The sequence below is a fragment of the Hypanus sabinus genome, chromosome 30 (genome assembly GCF_030144855.1).
Source record: "Hypanus sabinus isolate sHypSab1 chromosome 30, sHypSab1.hap1, whole genome shotgun sequence".
Taxonomy (NCBI): Eukaryota; Metazoa; Chordata; class Chondrichthyes; order Myliobatiformes; family Dasyatidae; genus Hypanus; species Hypanus sabinus.
The window spans coordinates 38886569-38904044 of record NC_082735.1 but is presented as its reverse complement, the minus strand read 5'-3'; the positions used below and the strand labels follow the sequence as shown (position 1 = coordinate 38904044).

The window sequence follows — 17476 nt, the reverse complement described above, 5'->3', positions numbered from 1 at the left end:
ACATGATTTGTGCTGAATCTCTAAATAAATATAATTTAAGAAGAGCACAGTATGTCACTAAAAGATAAAGAGGCTAAAAGTGCCACCTTATCACAAAGCATACAAACATATTCTCTACAACATTCTTGCAAAATTAAATGCAACTTACAAGATAGACTACTGTGGTCCACAAAGAGAGCTGACCACTATCTTCCACTCTCTTTTCTAGGTCAATCATCCTTTAGTAATAATCAATATTATGCAATTAAATAGAAGCAAATCAGTCACGAAACTTTGATGTACTTTTGATTAATAAAAGCCTATATGTTGCATCTGAAATGTTAACATGACTCTTGATGCAATCTCACCTCTGCAGTCATCCTTGCCAGGTGCAGGAGGTCTATCGCGCCAGACAGTACGTTCTTTCTCAAGTTAGGATTCTTTGGGTCCTTCAGGTTACTTATTCTGCTTCGGACCCGGTTTTTGTACTTCAGGTCAGTTTTCTGAAACTCCTGGTAGATATGTGAAATGGTTAAGCAGCATAAAGTGGAATTAGAGGCAGATGGAAAGTGAAAAATAACTTTATAAAGAGGTATCTGATGATCTGCACCTCTGGCTATTTGCTGGATCTATTCCAGCTCAAAGGTGATTTAAATCATTTGAAAGGCCTCCAGTGCCTTGGGACTTTTTATTTGCAGCAGTCATTAATCACTATGGGGAGTTTATTTTAACAAGCCACACATCAATCTCTTGAATGGTAACCAAGAAGCTCATCTTTAATGTTATCACATCCTTATCCAAACCGTTTTTTGTGGATGAAAGCGTTTACAAGGAGGAATTGAAGGAAGTTGAATTGTGTTCACTAGACATTGACTAGTGTAATAAAGCTTCAGCATTCTGATGAAGAATTAGGGGAAGATGGTGGGGTGGTGGGGGAGCATTGTGGTTAGGGAATGATATACAAGGAACATCCCTTCAAATTACAGGCACAAGCATTAATATCCATGGCAGCTTGAGATGTACCATCATCTGTGCAAGATCAGCAAGGAAGTCACATCCCGTGTGGAAGGATCTCCAGTAATGATCTCTCTCTCTCTCTCTCTCTCTCTCACACACACATACACACACGCACATGCACACACGTCACTACTTTCTTGAAATCATCGCCTAAATGTATAACTTTAATTATATCATATCCTTTTTATGGTTCATAAAAACGAAAAGCATTGCTGAGTTTGATGGATGATGCATTGTGGATATTCATACCTCAGGCCAGGGATCTTCTGGGTTCACTGTGAGTGCATTGTTACACTGACCAATACGGAAGATAATGGAATGCGTTGGGGTATCTGGTCATTACTGCTTGTAGGAGCATTGTTGTACACGAACACATCTATAGATAATCACCTGGATATTTGTGGCACCATGGTAGTGTAATAGTTAGTGCGACACCATTACAGCTCAGAGCGTTAGGAGTTCAGAGTTCAATCCCGGAATCCTCTGTAAGGAATCTCAGGAATCTCTTCACGTCCTCTTTGTGACATACATGGGTTTTCTCCAGGCCCTCCGGTTTCCTCCCACAGTCCACAGGCATACTGGGTAGCTGAACTGGTCTTTGTAAACTGTCCCGTGAATAGGTTAGGGTTAAATGCATGGGTTATTGGGGGCAGCTGGGTGGTGTGGGTTGGACGTGCAGGAGGGCCTGATTCACACTCTTTCAGTAACAGGGAGTGTGACAGGGTAGACGTCAAGATATTTCCTCCAGAGCAGGGCTTCCCAAACAGGGGGTTTACAGACCCCTCACTTAATTATAGGGGTCCATGGCACAAAAAGGGTTGGGAACCCCCTGATTCAATGAAAGGATTATAAATCAGGGGACAGAGTTACAAAATGAGAATGTGGTCACTGGTCATACCGGCAGGAGTTGGAATATTCCACAGAGGTAGTGAATTATGGAATTCTCTGCCCCAGAATGTTGTTGGGATTTGATCACTGGGGATACTTAAAGCCTTCTCCTTTCAATGGTCTTATGGCTACAGTAGTAACTACATTTTCACTGACTGTGAGGCACGTCAAGGCATCCATATGGTGTGAAAAGCATAATGCAACAAAACGTTTTGATTTCTTTCAGAAATAGTATAATTGCTGATTAATACCAAAGGATATAATCTTCAATTTCTGCACCCATCTTGTCACAGTTGGCATCATAGTCCTTGTAATCATCTATGGAAACAGAATGCAATAAATTCAAGTCATTGATTGTCATTTAATTATATACACGTAAACCGTCAAATGAGACAACATTACTCCGGACCATTGTGAGAGTAAGCGTTCGGCACGGACTAGAAGGGCCGAGGTGGCCTGTTTCCATGCTGTAATTGTTACAAAGCACAGTGGTACACGTAACACACATATAACACCCAATAACTTTGGAAAGTAAAGATTGTTCCTCAGTTAGAAACTGAAATATCCATGTGACTGTACAACCCTGTAAGCACGGTACTGGGAATGCTGAGTTGCTCGATCACACCTACAATTCAGTTGGCAAGTCCAGAAATGATCATACCCATTATTGACAAAGGAACTCCGGAATATTTTACAACTGACCAGAATTCAGACTTAAATTTGTTTATGCATCACATCTACATCAAAATGCACAGTAAAATGCCTCATTTGCATTAACAGACAACACAACCTAAGGAGGTGCTGGGGAAAGTCTGCAGGTGTTGCCACATATTCTGGTACCAACAGAACATGCCCACAATATTCACAAAAAAAACTAACAACAAAAGGAAAACACGCCTCTTTTCTCCTTCCCACCCATACGGACAGTCCTCTAACCCCAGGATAGGCTGCCTCTGGGCCTCCAGCATGCTCATGGACTCCCAGACCTTGGTCACTATTGTATCACCATCTGGTATCTGGGGTATGCCACTGCACAGGATCGAAATAAGTCGCAGGAAGCTGTAAACTCGGCCAGTTCCATTGTGGGCACAAGCCTCCCAAGCATCTAGGACATCTTCAAGGAGTGATGCTTCAAAAAAACATCATTAAGGACCCCCTCCCCCCCATCACCCAGGGAATGCGCTCTTCTCACTGTTACCATCAGGAAGGAGTTACAGGAGCCTGAAGGCACACACGCAGCAATTCAGGATCAGCTTCTTCCCGTCTGCCATCCGAATTCTGAATGGACATTGAACCCTTGGAACACCATCCTACTACTTATTTATTTCTCTTTTTGCTGCAATTATTTAATTTTCAAATATGTATATACTTCTTACTTTAAGTTACAATAATAATGTTTTTATTATTATGTATCACAGTGTTCTGCTGCTGCATAACAACAAATTTCACAACACAGGTCAATGATACTAAATCCAATTCTGATTCTGACTTCATTCCAGCTGAACCAAACAAAATCAGAGCAAAAAAAAAACTAATATCTTCAATATATTGCATCATTACAGCATGGATTAACACAATGGTTTTCTTCTGATGACACAGGTTTGTTGCCCCACTAGCACTGGAAAATATAAACTTCAATCTAGTTTAAAAAAATTCTCTGTACACCCATCCTTGTTTCTCTGATGTTAAAAGCAAGCTGCTAAGAGTAAGGCAAGTATCAGATAGAGATCTTGCTATATGGACTTACGGGGATCTCAATGGCACTTATCAAACTTTGAAAGACCTTAATAGAGTAGATGTGGAGAGGACGTTCCCTATGGTGGGGGTGTCTGGTAGCAATGAGAACAAGACATGACTTGGATGATGGGGGTCCTTAATGATGGATGCCAAGTTTTTTATGCATTACTTCTCGAAGAATGGAGATGAGCAATTTCTTTAACCGGAGGGTGGTGAGTCTATGGAATTCATTACCTCAGGTGGCTGTGGAGGCAAAATCATTGGGCGTATCTAAAGCAAAGTTGATAGGTTCTTGATTAGTCTGGGCATGAAAGGTTGTGAGCAGATGGCAGGAGAATGGGGTTGAAAGGGAAGTGGATCATCCATGGTGAAATGGCAAGCAGACTTGATGAGCCGAATGGCCTAATTCTGCTCACATGTCTAAAGGTCTTAGGCTTTGCCCATTACCTAGGACATGCCCTCTTCTCATTGCTACCATCAGGAAGGGGGTACAAGAGCATGAAGGCACATACTTCATGTTTCAGGAACAGCTTCTTCCCATCTGCCATCACATTTCTGAATAGACATTAAACCATGAACACGACCTCACCACTTTTTTTATTTAATCATTTTATACATAAACACACACACTTTCTTACTGTAATTTACAATCTTTATTATGGATTATGATGTACTGCTGCTGCATAACAACAAATTTCATGACAGACGTCAGTGGTATTAAACCTAATTCTGATTATGATTAATTTCGTACATATAGTAGCTACACTTCAAAACTATTTCATTGGCTATTAGGTGCTTTGGGACATCCCAAGGTTGTGAACAACACTTTACAAACACAAGTTCATTATTTTATTCATTAAACAAACTATCTGTTTTTGTTGAACGTATTGTTATCATACTGGAAAATGGAACAACAAACAATCTGCTGGAGTAACTCAGTGGGTTGAGTTCTGATCCAAGGCTTTCCCCAAAATGTCAACAATGAAAATTTAATAAACATCTGTAGATGTGTGGTGGAGTGTATATTGACTGGTAACATCACAGCCAGCTATGGAAAACCCAATGCCCTTTAATGGAAAAGCCTACAGCCCAGTCTGTCACGGGTAAAGACCTCCCCACCACAGAGCACATCTACACAGAGAGTTGTCACAGGAAAACAGCATCCATCATCAGGACCTCCACCATTCAGAACACACTCTCTTCTAGTTGCTACCATCAGAAAGAAGGCACAGGAGCCTCAGGACCCACACCACCAGCTTCAGCTCTTGAACTTGAGGGGATAACTTCACTCACCCCATCACTGAACTGTTCCCACAACCTATGGACTCACTTTCAAGGACTCTTCATCTCATGTTCTCGATATTTATTATTCATTTTTTTTTCTTTTTGTATTTCCACAGTTTGTTATCTTTTGCACATTGAACGTCCACCCTAATGTGTGCAATCTTTCATTAATTCTATTGTGTTTCTAGGATTTATGTAAATGCCCCCTAGAAAATGAATCTTAGGGTTGTATATGGTGACATATATGTACCTTGATAATAAAGTTACTTTGATCTTTGACATTTGAATTCCTTCCTCCACAGAAGCTGCTTGACCTGCTGAGTTCCTCCAGCAACTCATTTGTTGATTGCAAGCACAATTTTCCTGGTTCAGTTTTTAATCTTGAGTAAAATGCTCTTTTCCATTTTCGGTCCCAACTCCCAACACACGGTCACCTACAGCTGCTCCTCAATTCACAACAAACCGGATCATGATATGACATGGAAACACCGCTTACCGTCAGTCTTCAGAGCTGCTATCAGCATCTCTATGCACTTATCACGGATGGTCTCACCAGTCGACAGGAAAGGAGGGAGAATAGTTGCCGAGAAGAAGGTAGGGCTGGTGGGGGAAGAAGGTGATTCCATCTTTCCTTTACTGACACCACTGTTAAAACAGGTAGCACATTTCAGAGGAGGAAACACTGACATTTCAACCTGCAGCAGGCACAGAAATCGAAAAGAACCCCAAAAATCCTTCACCGTCAAGTGGGTATGTGAAGGGAAATATACTGAGACAGTGTGGAAGAAAGACACAGGGGATGGGCCAGAGGGTCTGCTTCTGTGCTGTGTTGCTCCACAACTCTGAGTCAAAAGGCAAACCCAGCCACATCATGAGAATGTTTTTTAAATGGCCAAAAGGTTTGCAGAGTTTTTGTTTTTAAATCCTGCAACAGTTTGGAAGACCATTAGTTAGAAAAATGTGCTAACAAATTATTCATTTAGTTCAATTATTTAGAGATACAGCACAGTAACAGGTACTTCTGGCCCAACAAACCTGCACTGCCCAATTACACCCATGTGACTAATTAGCCTACCAACCCGTACGTCTTTGGATCGTGGGAGGAAACCAGAGCACCCAGAGGAAGCCCACACAGTCACAGGGAGAACTTACAAACTCCTTAGAGGCAGCGATGGGAATTGAACCCAGGACACTGGTGCTGTAAAACAATGCACTAACCACTACGCTACCATGCCGCCAAACTTTGGGGAGGAAATAAAAAAACACACAGTATTGTCATTACTATAGGGGTCAATCAGATATCGAGCTGCAAATGTATTTTAGCAATGCTAACTAAATCATGTCATTTTTGCATTTAAAAGTACATTGTCAAATACTTTTACCAACAGCACTCTGCCACCTTCATAAACAGCATCATACCTCTCCTCTTTGTCTGTGGAGTTCTTTCTTGATGCTGGTGAGAGGGCTACTGGTGACATAGAGCTTGAGCAATCTCTCCTGCAGAAAGAAGCGTCAGATTTGAAGTCACAAATGGAGTCTGTATAGATCAATACTTAATGGTCAACATGGACAGGGTGTGGTGATGCGCTGAATCACTCTGTAACAGAACCTGTGAGTGATAGGGTGGCGTAACAGTCAGTGCAATTGCTTTACAGTGTTAGTGATCCCAGTCAGGGCTCAATTCCCACCGCTGTCTATACAGAGTCTGCAGGCTCCCCCTGTGGCTGTCTAGATGCTCCTGTTCCTTCCCACATTCCAAATATGTATGGTTAGGCACAGGATTAGGATTAGTAATTTGTGGTCATACAACAATGTTGGCACCACAAGCATGGTGTCACTTGCAGGTTGCCCAGCACCATCCACACTGACTTGATTTGATGCAAACAACATGTTTCACTTTATGTTTTGATGTACGTGTGACAAATAAAGCTCATCTTTGAAATGTGTGATCATAAACAGTTTACTACCCATCTGACGTCATGGACAAGTTGCTCACTTTTTCCTGTACTGCTCCAAGATACCGTTAAGCAGTGGGAACTGAGCCCTGTGAGCAAATCAGCAGAGGCATGATGTTAGGAACCAGTTATTAATCTTTTCTGATGTACTTGCAATAGGTAGGGCTTAGATGGTAAATGGAGGATTGTTGCAAATGATCAATTGTATAACTGGAGGGAAAAATAACACTGAGCAAATAAACGGCTTGAACACAGCACACGAACATGCCCTTTTGCCCACAAAGTTGCTCCAAAATAATTAAACTAGTAACTAAACTAATCCCACCTGTCTACCAAATATCCCTGTAATTCCATTCTCTGCACATTCATAAGCTTATCTAACAGTCTCATAAATACCTCTATCATTACCAGTAACCTGGTAACACATTCCAGGCTCCACCACTCTCTATATTAAAAAACATGCTCCACACATCTTTTGAATTTATTTTCTCTCCACTTTAAATGCATGCTTCCTTGTAAATGATATCTCAACCCTGGGAACAAGATGCATCTGTCTATTCGATGCCATTTAGAATCTTACAAACTTCTCTCAACCTCCATCGGTCCAGAGAAAACAACCCAAGTTTGTCCAGCTTCTTATAACACATCCCCTAAACCAGACGGCATCCTGAGAAACCTCTTTGGCACCCTCTCCAAACCCTCCCCATCTTTGCTATAATGGGAAGACGAGAACTGAATTCAACACTCCAGATGCAGCCTAACTAGAGTTTTATAAAGCTTCAATATATTTTCCTGACTTTTGAATTCAATACCTCATCTAATAGAGGCGAGTATACGATATAGGCTTTCTTTATCACGGGGACAACTAGTGCAGCCACTTTCAGGGAGGCAGGAACTTGGGCCCCAAGATGTCTCTGAACATCAACTCTGCTAAGGGTCTGACTACTAACTGTGTAACTCATTTTTCATTTGAACTAGTGATGGGCAGCCGAATTATCTGCAATACGAGAAATAGTAGAAAAGTTATCCCACCTGTGCAGGTCCTGCTTTCCATCAGTGGAACTCCTCCTGGATGAGGGAGTACCTTCCGTTGAAGACTTGGAACTGATTGAATCTCTCCTAGAAACCAAAACCAGAATCAAAACTATTTTTTAGTTAGAGGTACAGGTTGTTCTGACCCACCGAGCCGTGTTGCCCAGCCACCCAATTTAACTTTAGCCTGATCACAGGACAATTTACAAGGACTAATTAACATACCAACCAGGGACTGTGGGAAGAAGACAGAGCACCTGGAGGAAACCCACACGCTCACGGAAAGAATGTACAAGCTTTCTTATGGAGGACAGTGGAACTGAATTCTATACTCCAACACTGTGACTATTGTAGTGTCACACTAATCGCTATTTGGTTCATTCCAAGTGAAGTGAGATAAATCTGAAACTCATAAAATAATTCAACAGGAACTTGAAGGGCAAACTTACCTTTTACACAAATGGTGGTATCTACATGGAATGAGCTGCCAGAGGGAATCATGGAGACAGGTATAATAACAATTCTTAAAAGGTAAATAGTTTTGAAGGTCAGAGGCTAAGTGTTATCAAATGGGCCTAGTTTTGACAGGCAAGTGGCAGTGAAGGGCCAACTCAGTAAAAGGGTCTGCTTCCATGTCATATGAGTCTATGATTCTAAATACAACAGAGTTAATATTGCAAATATGAATCCTTGTCTCTTGAAAGTATGCTTTTAAACATGGTTGCAGGAGGGGTGTGATTGGCAACTAAATATTCCTGGATTTCGTTGCTTCAGGTGTGATAGAATCGGAGGGACAAGAGGGGGAGGTGTTGCGTTGCTTGTCAGAGAAAATATTACAGTGGTGCTCTGGCAGGATAGATTAGAGGGCTTGTCTAGGGAGACTATTTGGGTGGAATTGAGGAATGGGAAAGGTGTAGTAACACTTATAGGGGTGTATTATAGACTACCTAATGGGGAGCGGGAATTGGAGGGGCAAATTTGCAAGGAGAAAGCAGATATTTATAGTAAACACAGGGCTGTGATTGTGGGAGATTTTAATTTTCTACACATAGACTGGGAAGCCCATGCTGTAAAAGGGGTGGATGGTTTGGTGTTTGTAAAATGTGTGCAGGATAGTTTTTTGCAGCAATAGATAGAACCAACTAGAGAAGGAGCAGTGTTGGATCTTCTGTTAGGGAATGAAATAGGTCAGGTGATGGAGATATGTGTTGGGGAGCACTTCGGGTCCAGTGATCACAATGCCATTAGTTTCAATATAATTATGGAGAAAGATAGGACTGGACCCAGGGTTGAGATTTTTGATTGGAGAAAGGCTAACTTTGAGGAGATGTGAAAGGATTTAGAAGGAGTGTATTGCGACAATTTGTTTTATGGGAAGGATGTAATAGAGAAATAGCAGTCATTTAACGGTGAAATTTTGAGGGTACTGAATCTTTATGTTCCTGTTAGGTTGAAAGGAAAGGTTAAAAGTTTGAGACAGCCATGGTTTTCAAGGGATATTAGAAACTTGGTTAGGAAAAAGAGAGAGATCTACAATAAATATAGGCAGCATGGTGTAAATGAAGTGCTCAAAGAATATAAAGAATGTAAGAAGAATCTTAAGAAAGAACTAAGAAAAGCTAAAAGAAGATACGAGGTTGCATTGGCAAGTAAGGTGAAAATAAATCCAAAGGGTTTCTACAGTTATATTAATAGCAAAAGGATAGTGAGGGATAAAATTGCTCCCTTAAAGAATCAGAGTGGACAGCTATGTGTGGTGCCAAAAGAGATAGGGGAGCTTTTGAACAATTTCTTTTCTTTAGTATTCACTAAGGAGAAGGATATTGAATTGTGTAAGGTAAGGGAAACAAGTAGGGAAGTTATGGAAACTATGACGATTAAAGAAGAGTAAGTACTAGCACTTTTAAGGAATATAAAAGTGGATAAATCACTGAGTCCTGACAGGATATTCCCTAGGATCTTAAGGGAGGTTAATGTAGAAATAGCAGGGGCTCTGACAGAAATATTTCAAATGTCATTAGAAACGGGGATGGTGCCAGAGGATTGGCGTATTACTCATGTGGTTCCATTGTTTAAAAAGGGTTCTAAGAGTAAATCTAACAATTATAGGACTGTCAGTTTGACGTCAGTGGTGGGTAATTTAATGAAAAGTATTCTTAGAGATGGTATATATAATTATCTGGATACACAGGGTCTGATTAGGAACAGTCAATATGGATTTGGGCGTGGAATGTCATGTTTGACAAATCTTATTGAATTTTTTGAAGAGGTTACGAGCAAAATTGACGAGGGTAAAGCAGTGGATGTTGTCTATATGGACTTCAGTAAGGCCTTTGACAAGGTTCCGCACGGAAGGTTAGTTAGGAAGGTTCTACCGTTAGGTATTAATATTGAAGTAATAAAATGGATTCAACAGTGGCTAGATGGGAGATGCCAGAGAGTAGTGGTGGATAATTGTTTATCGGGATGGAGGCCGGTGACTAGCGGGGTGCCTCAGGGATCTGTTTTGGGCCCAATGTTGTTTGTCATATACATTAATGATCTGGATGATGGGGTGGTAAATTGGATTACTAAGTATGCAGATGATACTAAAGCAGGTGGCGTTGTGGATAATGAAGTAGGTTTTCAAAGTTTGCAGAGAGATTTAGGCCAGTTAGAAGGGTGGGCTGAACGATGGCAGATGGAGTTTAATGCTGATAAGTGTAAGGTTCTACATTTTGGTAGGAATAATCCAAATAGGACATACATGGTAAATGGTAGGGGATTGAAGAATGCAGTAGAACAGAGTGATCTAGGAGTAATGGTGCATAGTTCCCTGAAGGTGGAATCTCATGTGGATAGGGTGGTGAAGAAAGCTTTTGGTATGTTGGCCTTTATAAATCAAAGCATTGAATATAGGAGTTGGGATGTAATGTTAAAATTGTACAAGGCATTGGTAAGGCCGAATTTGGAGTATTGTGGACAGTTCTGGTCACCAAATTATAGGAAAGATGTCAACAAAATTGAGAGAGTACAGAGAAGATTTACTAGAATGTTACCTGGGTTTCAGCACCTAAGTTACAGGGAAAGATTGAACAAGTTAGGTCTTTATTCTTTGGAACGCAGAAGGTTGAGGGGAGACTTGATAGAGGTATTTAAAATTATGAGGCGGATAGATAGAGTTGACATGGATAGGCTTTTTCCATTGAGAGTAGGGGAGATTCAAACAAGAGGACATGAGTTGAAAGTTTAGAGTGAACACAAGGGGGAATTTCTTTACTCAGAGAGTGGTAGCTGCGTGGAACGAGCTTCCAGTAGAAGTGGTAGAGGCAGGTTCAGTATTGTCATTTGAAGTAAAATTGGATAGATATATGGACAGGAAAGGAATGGAGGGTTATGGGCTGAGTGCGCGTCAGTGGGTCTAGGTGAGAGTAAGCATTCGGCACGGACTAAAAGCGCTAAAATGACCTGTGTCCGTGCTGTAATTGTTAGATGGTTATATGGTTATAAACCACAGATGCACACTATATAGGCTTTCCAACCATGTCAATTCCCAGTTGCCAAAACTGTGCACAGATGCACAGCCAGAAGAATAACTGAACAGTGTTGGCTTACAATACTCCATTCAGATGTCAGGCTCCAACTCCACCAGAAACAACACCATCTTGCCTTTATATCACACCTTCAGAAAACTGACTCAAGATGCACAAAGGCATCATTAACCTAAGCAGATGACGAATGCATTGTTAAAGCAATTAGCTTAACAACATCTTAAAGAAGGGAGACACAAACGCGAGAAGACCTGCGGATGCTGTAAGTCCAAGACAAAACACACAAAATGCTGGAGGAACATGGCAAGACAGGAAGCAACTGTGGAAATGAATGAACAATCACTGTTTTAGGCTGAGACTCCTCATCGTTTTGAGTTCCTCCAGCAATCTGTCTGTTTCGCCTTAAAGAAGGGAAAGATGGAGAGGTTTGGAGACAATTCTGTAACTTGAGAACTAAACTAAATTTGATTTTTTCCCCAATACTACCAGTATCAAGGAATAAGGGAAAGAACACAAGATAATCTTCTGCATGGTGATAGTGGATGGTGTACTGGACATTAGAGTCTGCACAATCTAACTTATCTGTGGTGTTACAGGATGGTGTACTGGGCATCAGGGTTTGTACAACCTATCTTAGCAACGATGATATTGGATGGTGTACTTGGTTTCAGAGTCTTCGCGATCTAATGTTGCCGCTACTCCATATATTAACAAGCAGATACAAAAGTAGCAACAGATTATACTAAAGGGCCTTACAGCTTTGCCGCCCAGCAACTTACCTATTTAACCCTAGGCTAATCAGTAAATAACCAACCAGCCAGTTTGTCTTTGGACTGTGAGAGGAAACTGGAGCACCGCACGAAACCATGGAGAACATACAAACTCCACACAAGCAGTGGCAGCAATTGAACCAGGGTCGCCTGTACTGTAAAGTGTTGTGCTAACCACTACTACCAAGCTGCAACAAGTTAAAGTGCACAACTTATTCAACTGCATTTGAAGCAAGAAAATATGAACACAAGATTTTCTGCACTTGCTCAGCATCCAAAGCAACAGATATAAAATTATGGAGGAACTCAGCAAATCAGGCAGCATCCATGGATGGGAATAACAGTCAAAATTTTGTTCTTTAAATATTCTTGCCTACATCTAGGACAACCTTCACCTGCCATCACCCTGAAGACACTACAGTCAGAATATTATGGGATTGAAGGCAACCATCTGGAACATTGTGTCTGTGCTGGCTCAATGACCAAGCTGAACATGGCACCTCCAGATGAGTTCAAATGCACGTCCAACTGTCTTTTGAAGATTCACATTGAATTCAATTTCATTCTCTCAAGTTTGTATTCCAGATTATAACAAGCTTTTTGTGGAAATAAAATTCATTTCCTCTCTAGTTTGGTAACTAACTGCTTTAATTTAATGATCTCTGATTACCAGCATTGGTAGATTTCTTCATGTTTGTGTATCTCTGGTTACATATTTACCTTCTAGTGTAATTTGCATTTGATCATCGTACAACTAGGAAATATTCCCTTACCGGTCCTTGCTCTTCTCCTTTGAATGTTTCAGGGTTTCTAACACCATTGCTGATGACTTGTCCTTCTCGCCCTCTTTTCGTGAAGGTTTCTGCACCTTATGCTCAACTGAAATTTCTGTAGCTGAAAAGGGGAAATTAAAGCATTTTCAGTATGTTTTTTTGTTCCTTCTTAGCACTCAGAATAAGTAATAGGACCAGTTACATTAAATAAATTAGACTATAGGCCTTCCCTAGCATCAGTTTGATATCTCTAACTTGCAACTATATAGTGACAGCCGGCAGGAGAGAGAGGCTCTCGGTTGGTCGGGGTCGACCACGGATATCGTGTCCTATGTGGTACGCAAGCCAGGGCAGTACAATACGGAGAGCAAGCTGTTGCTCCCCTCTCCACGCAGCTGATAAATCCAAAGGAATGGCAGAGACCAGTACAGTTTAGCACCAGCAGTAACCAAAACAGTGACAACAGGAAGTTTAAAAACCTCTGCAGACGAAACGCATGAGTGAAGTGTTTAACAAAAATAAAAGCAATGAAGAATCAAAGTAAACACGTCGCACTCGCAAAGGTCATTCTCTCCCTCAAGTATGCTCTGCCATTCAAATCCACAGCTGATGTGGCACCTTAACTTTGATCACCAACTTTACTTCTTAATTCCCTTGCCTAACAAAATAGTCAATACCTCTCAGTTTTGAGGTTTTAATTGGCTCTTAATTCAACATCTTTTCGGTGATAGTTCATTCTGCTTATGTGTTTTCCCCTTGTGTCTTAATTTCCTATTTTCATAATCTAACAGATAACAGGATCATTTATATGCAGATAATGTGAAGCTGCAATCGCTTTTTCTCTTGTCCAATGTATCAGTGATGTTTCCACTCAGCAATTCCATGCAAACAAAAGGGAAAGGAATAAACTGTGAATCTGCTTGGTGATGGTTAGCGGATAACGGGGCAAGAGACTGCCTTTATAGGAATAGTGCCATCTTTCTTACTTACTGCCCATGACATCATTCGCATTTCAGGCAGCATGAAGGTCCTCCATCTCCAACAATGTTCAGGGCTTCCTTCATCATGTCAGTAGATTCCTTTTGACTTTCACTACTGTCAGTTATGCAAGGCCCAGGAGGAGAATCGGGAATATCGTCACACTCAGATGTAGGATTCTTCATTGCTGTTTCCGTAACAGTTTTGTTTGACTAGTTGGGGTTGGTAGCTGAGCTGAATCCCCAAACCTGGAGGACCACCAGTGGACAACTCTTGGTCTGGTCTCTACCCTTTGAACTGTTTGGCATGGGTGACCCTAAAAGAGCCAAAGCATGAAGCCTTGACTCCAAGCAACACAGCTTTCCAGGTCATTGTGGCACACAAGCCTCCACCATGACAAGGTTTTGGTCTTCTTGGAGGACTGCCATCTTTCATCTCCATCTAAACACACCAGATGTAAGACTGGCTTAATTTTTTGTTATTGAACAATTCAACATTTCTATATACATTTCCAATAACACTAAAACCGGATGAATTATCTGACCACTCTCACTATATGCCCATGATCTTTCTGCATACACAACGGAGTGCTGCATTAATACCTACACCACTGGCTCTGAACGCTCTGGTGCACTGCAAGTCCACCACTGGAGAGTGCAAACTGTGGCAGACAGCACATACAAAGCAAGCTCCAAACAACTGCAATGTAATCATGAGCAGAGGACCCGTTCACAGGAGTTTTGGACAGGTAATGTCATTTCATTGTTCTCAACAGGTATGCAATGTTGAACAGATACCAATACAGTTCTGGTTAAATTCCCTGTTGACAGTCAAGGAAAAATCCTCTCTGGAAGTACAGAAATGCTTCCTGCTTTAGATGGGTTCCCATATTCTTTGATTACTCATTGAAATATAATGTTGCCAAAGCAGTCACAAAATTACCCAGTGTACAACACTATTGAGTTGATTAGACTCCAAACAAAGCTCAGAACGCCAGGTAAATCTATCCACGTCTTCAAAATTGAGGCATTGAATATTTTATATCCACCTGAAAAAAAAACCTGGTTTAAATTTTCACAAAAAAAAAGCTCACTCCAGTAGTACAGCATGAAAATATCAGCTCTGTTCTGCGTTCAAATCTACAAGTTGTGACTGGAACCCTTAATCTTCTAACCCAGAAAGCAGACTTTGACAATTAGTCAGCTGGAGAATTCTTCAGGATTCAAAATTCACCTACAATGCTTTAGTTTCTGCACTGAACAGCACTCTGTCTTACCCAGAAGTTTCTTCCATTTTTTGATGAGGATTTTAGCAAGTGTGATAACTTCCTCATCTGTGCAGTGCTTACGAATCGAGTTTACAGACATGCCGATTCTTGTGGTCTGGTCAAAGAAAAGGAAAGAGATGTACCTTAATGCAGAAAACAGAAACATTTCTCCTCTGTCCTATCTCAGAATGCTGTTTATTGACTATAGCTCAGCATTTAACACCATCATTCCCACAGTCCTGATCGATAAGCTACAGAGCCTAGGCCTCAGTTCTTCCCTCTGCAACTGGATCCTCAACTTCCAAGCTGGAAGACCACAATCTGTGTGGATTGGAAATAACATCTCCACCTTACTGGCAATCAACACTGGTGCACGACAGGGGTGTGTGCTTAGCCCACTGCTCTACTCTCTCTACACCCATGACTACATGGCTAGGCATAGCTCAAATGCCATCTATAAATTTGCGAATGATACATTTTGTTAGCAAAATTTCAGATGGTGATGAAAGGGTGTACAGGAGCCAATTAGTTGAGTGGTGGTGCAGCAACAGCACTGCACTAAACGTCAGCAAGACCAAAGAGCTGATTATGGACTTCAGGAAGGGTGAGATGAGGGAACACAAACCAATCCTCATAGAGAGATCAGAAATGGAGAGAGTGAGCAATTTCAATTTCCTGGGTATCAATTATCACTGAGGATCTAACCTAGAAGCAACATATTGATGCAGCTATAAAGAAGGCAAGACAATATTTCATTAGGAGTTTGAAGAGATTTAGTTTGTCAACTAAAACACTCAATACAAATGTACTATGACTGGTTTCTGACTGGCTGGTTGGCTGGATCACCACCTCGTATGGGTGAGCTACTGCACAAGATCAAATAAGTTGCGGAAACTTGGAAGTTTGATCAATTCTATCACGGGTACCAGCTTCTGTAGTATCCATGACATCTTCAAGGAGCAGTGCCTTAGGAAGGCAGTGCCCATCATTAAAGATCCCCACCACCCAGGACATGCCTTCTTCACACTGTTACCTTTGGGAAGGAGGTACAGAAGCCTGAATATATATACACACACATACACACACTTAATAAAACTCAGCTTTGTTCCTCAATATTTATCATAAATTTCATTGTAGTGCTGCCATAAAGTTAACCAATTTCATGGCATAAGCCGGTGATATTAAACCTGATTCTGATTCTCTGGTATGTAGGTTTTTTTTTAATAAAAGGGGCTGCTGCATTGCAATGAGTCAAATAAAAAGAAAATTTTATCAAGTTAAACATGACTGGATGTGGTCTTGTTTCTAGAGCATGCAAACAACACCGCATAATGGAAGATTACCAGCTCTGGCTGTAGATGCTCCTGCAGGCTTCACCTCGGGTACAACAATTTCAGCCTGTGAAATTATTTGTCCTCCCTCCCTCCATCCCAACCCTTACTGTTGCCTCTTAATATAATTAATTAAGTAAATTGTTAAGTAAATCGACAAGAGGAAGGGGGACAAGCTAGAAAGTGATAGGTGAAGCCAGTTGTGGGAAAGGGGAAGGGCTGGAGGAGAAGGAATCTGATAGAAGAGGAGAGTGGCCCATGGGAGAAAGGGAAGGGGGAGGGGCACCAGGGGGAGGTGATAGGCAGGTTAGAAGCGGTAAGAGGCCAGAGTGAATAGAAGAAGAGGGAAGGGGAAAGGGAACAAACTTAACCAGAAGGAGAAGTCAACATTCATGCCATCAGGTTGGAGGCTATCTAGATGGGAGACAAGGTATTTACTCCTCCAACCTGAGAGTGGCTTCATCATAACAAAATGAAGGCCATGGACCAACATGCCAGAATGGGAATGGGAATAGGAATTGAAAAGGTTGGTCACCAGGAAATTCCACTTTTGGTGGATGGAGTGAAGGTACTTGAAGAAGAGGTCACCCATTTTATGATGGGTTTCAATTAGAGGACACTGGATACAGTAGATAACCCCAGCAGATTCACGGGTGAAGTGTTGCCTCACCTGGAAGGACTGTTTGGGGCCCTGAATGGAGGTGAGGGAGGAGGTGAATGGACAGGTGTCGCACTTTGGCTGCCAGGAGGGAGATTAGCGGGGAGCAACAAATGCACAGGAGAATCACAAAGGGAGCAAGGATTAGCAAGGTACATGTTCAATATAAACAGAAAATGCTGAAGGAACACAGCACACTGGCACCATCTGTAGAGAAAAGTAGAGTTAATACCTCACGTTAAAACTCAACCATCTGAAATTTGGACAGCACTGTAAA

General features: G+C 41.4%; 1 protein-coding gene across 5 annotated transcripts in view; it reads right to left on the bottom strand.

The window, feature by feature from the left end:
• The window catches only part of tcea3 (transcription elongation factor A (SII), 3), a 43170-nt gene that overhangs the window by 12571 nt on the left and 13123 nt on the right, over positions 1–17476 (bottom strand). For 4 of the 5 annotated variants that reach the window (XM_059954760.1, XM_059954758.1, XM_059954762.1 and 1 more), the window contains 7 exons: positions 15220–15325; positions 12966–13086; positions 7893–7979; positions 6325–6402; positions 5402–5550; positions 2146–2202; positions 348–502 (listed from right to left, as the gene is read on the bottom strand). In XM_059954760.1, coding sequence (XP_059810743.1) covers positions 348–502; positions 2146–2202; positions 5402–5550; positions 6325–6402; positions 7893–7979; positions 12966–13086; positions 15220–15325 — 753 coding nt within the window. Of the gene's footprint in view, positions 1–347; positions 503–2145; positions 2203–5401; positions 5551–6324; positions 6403–6901; positions 6950–7892; positions 7980–12965; positions 13087–15219; positions 15326–17476 lie in introns of all 5 variants that reach the window. The other variant, XM_059954759.1, reaches the window with a different exon arrangement.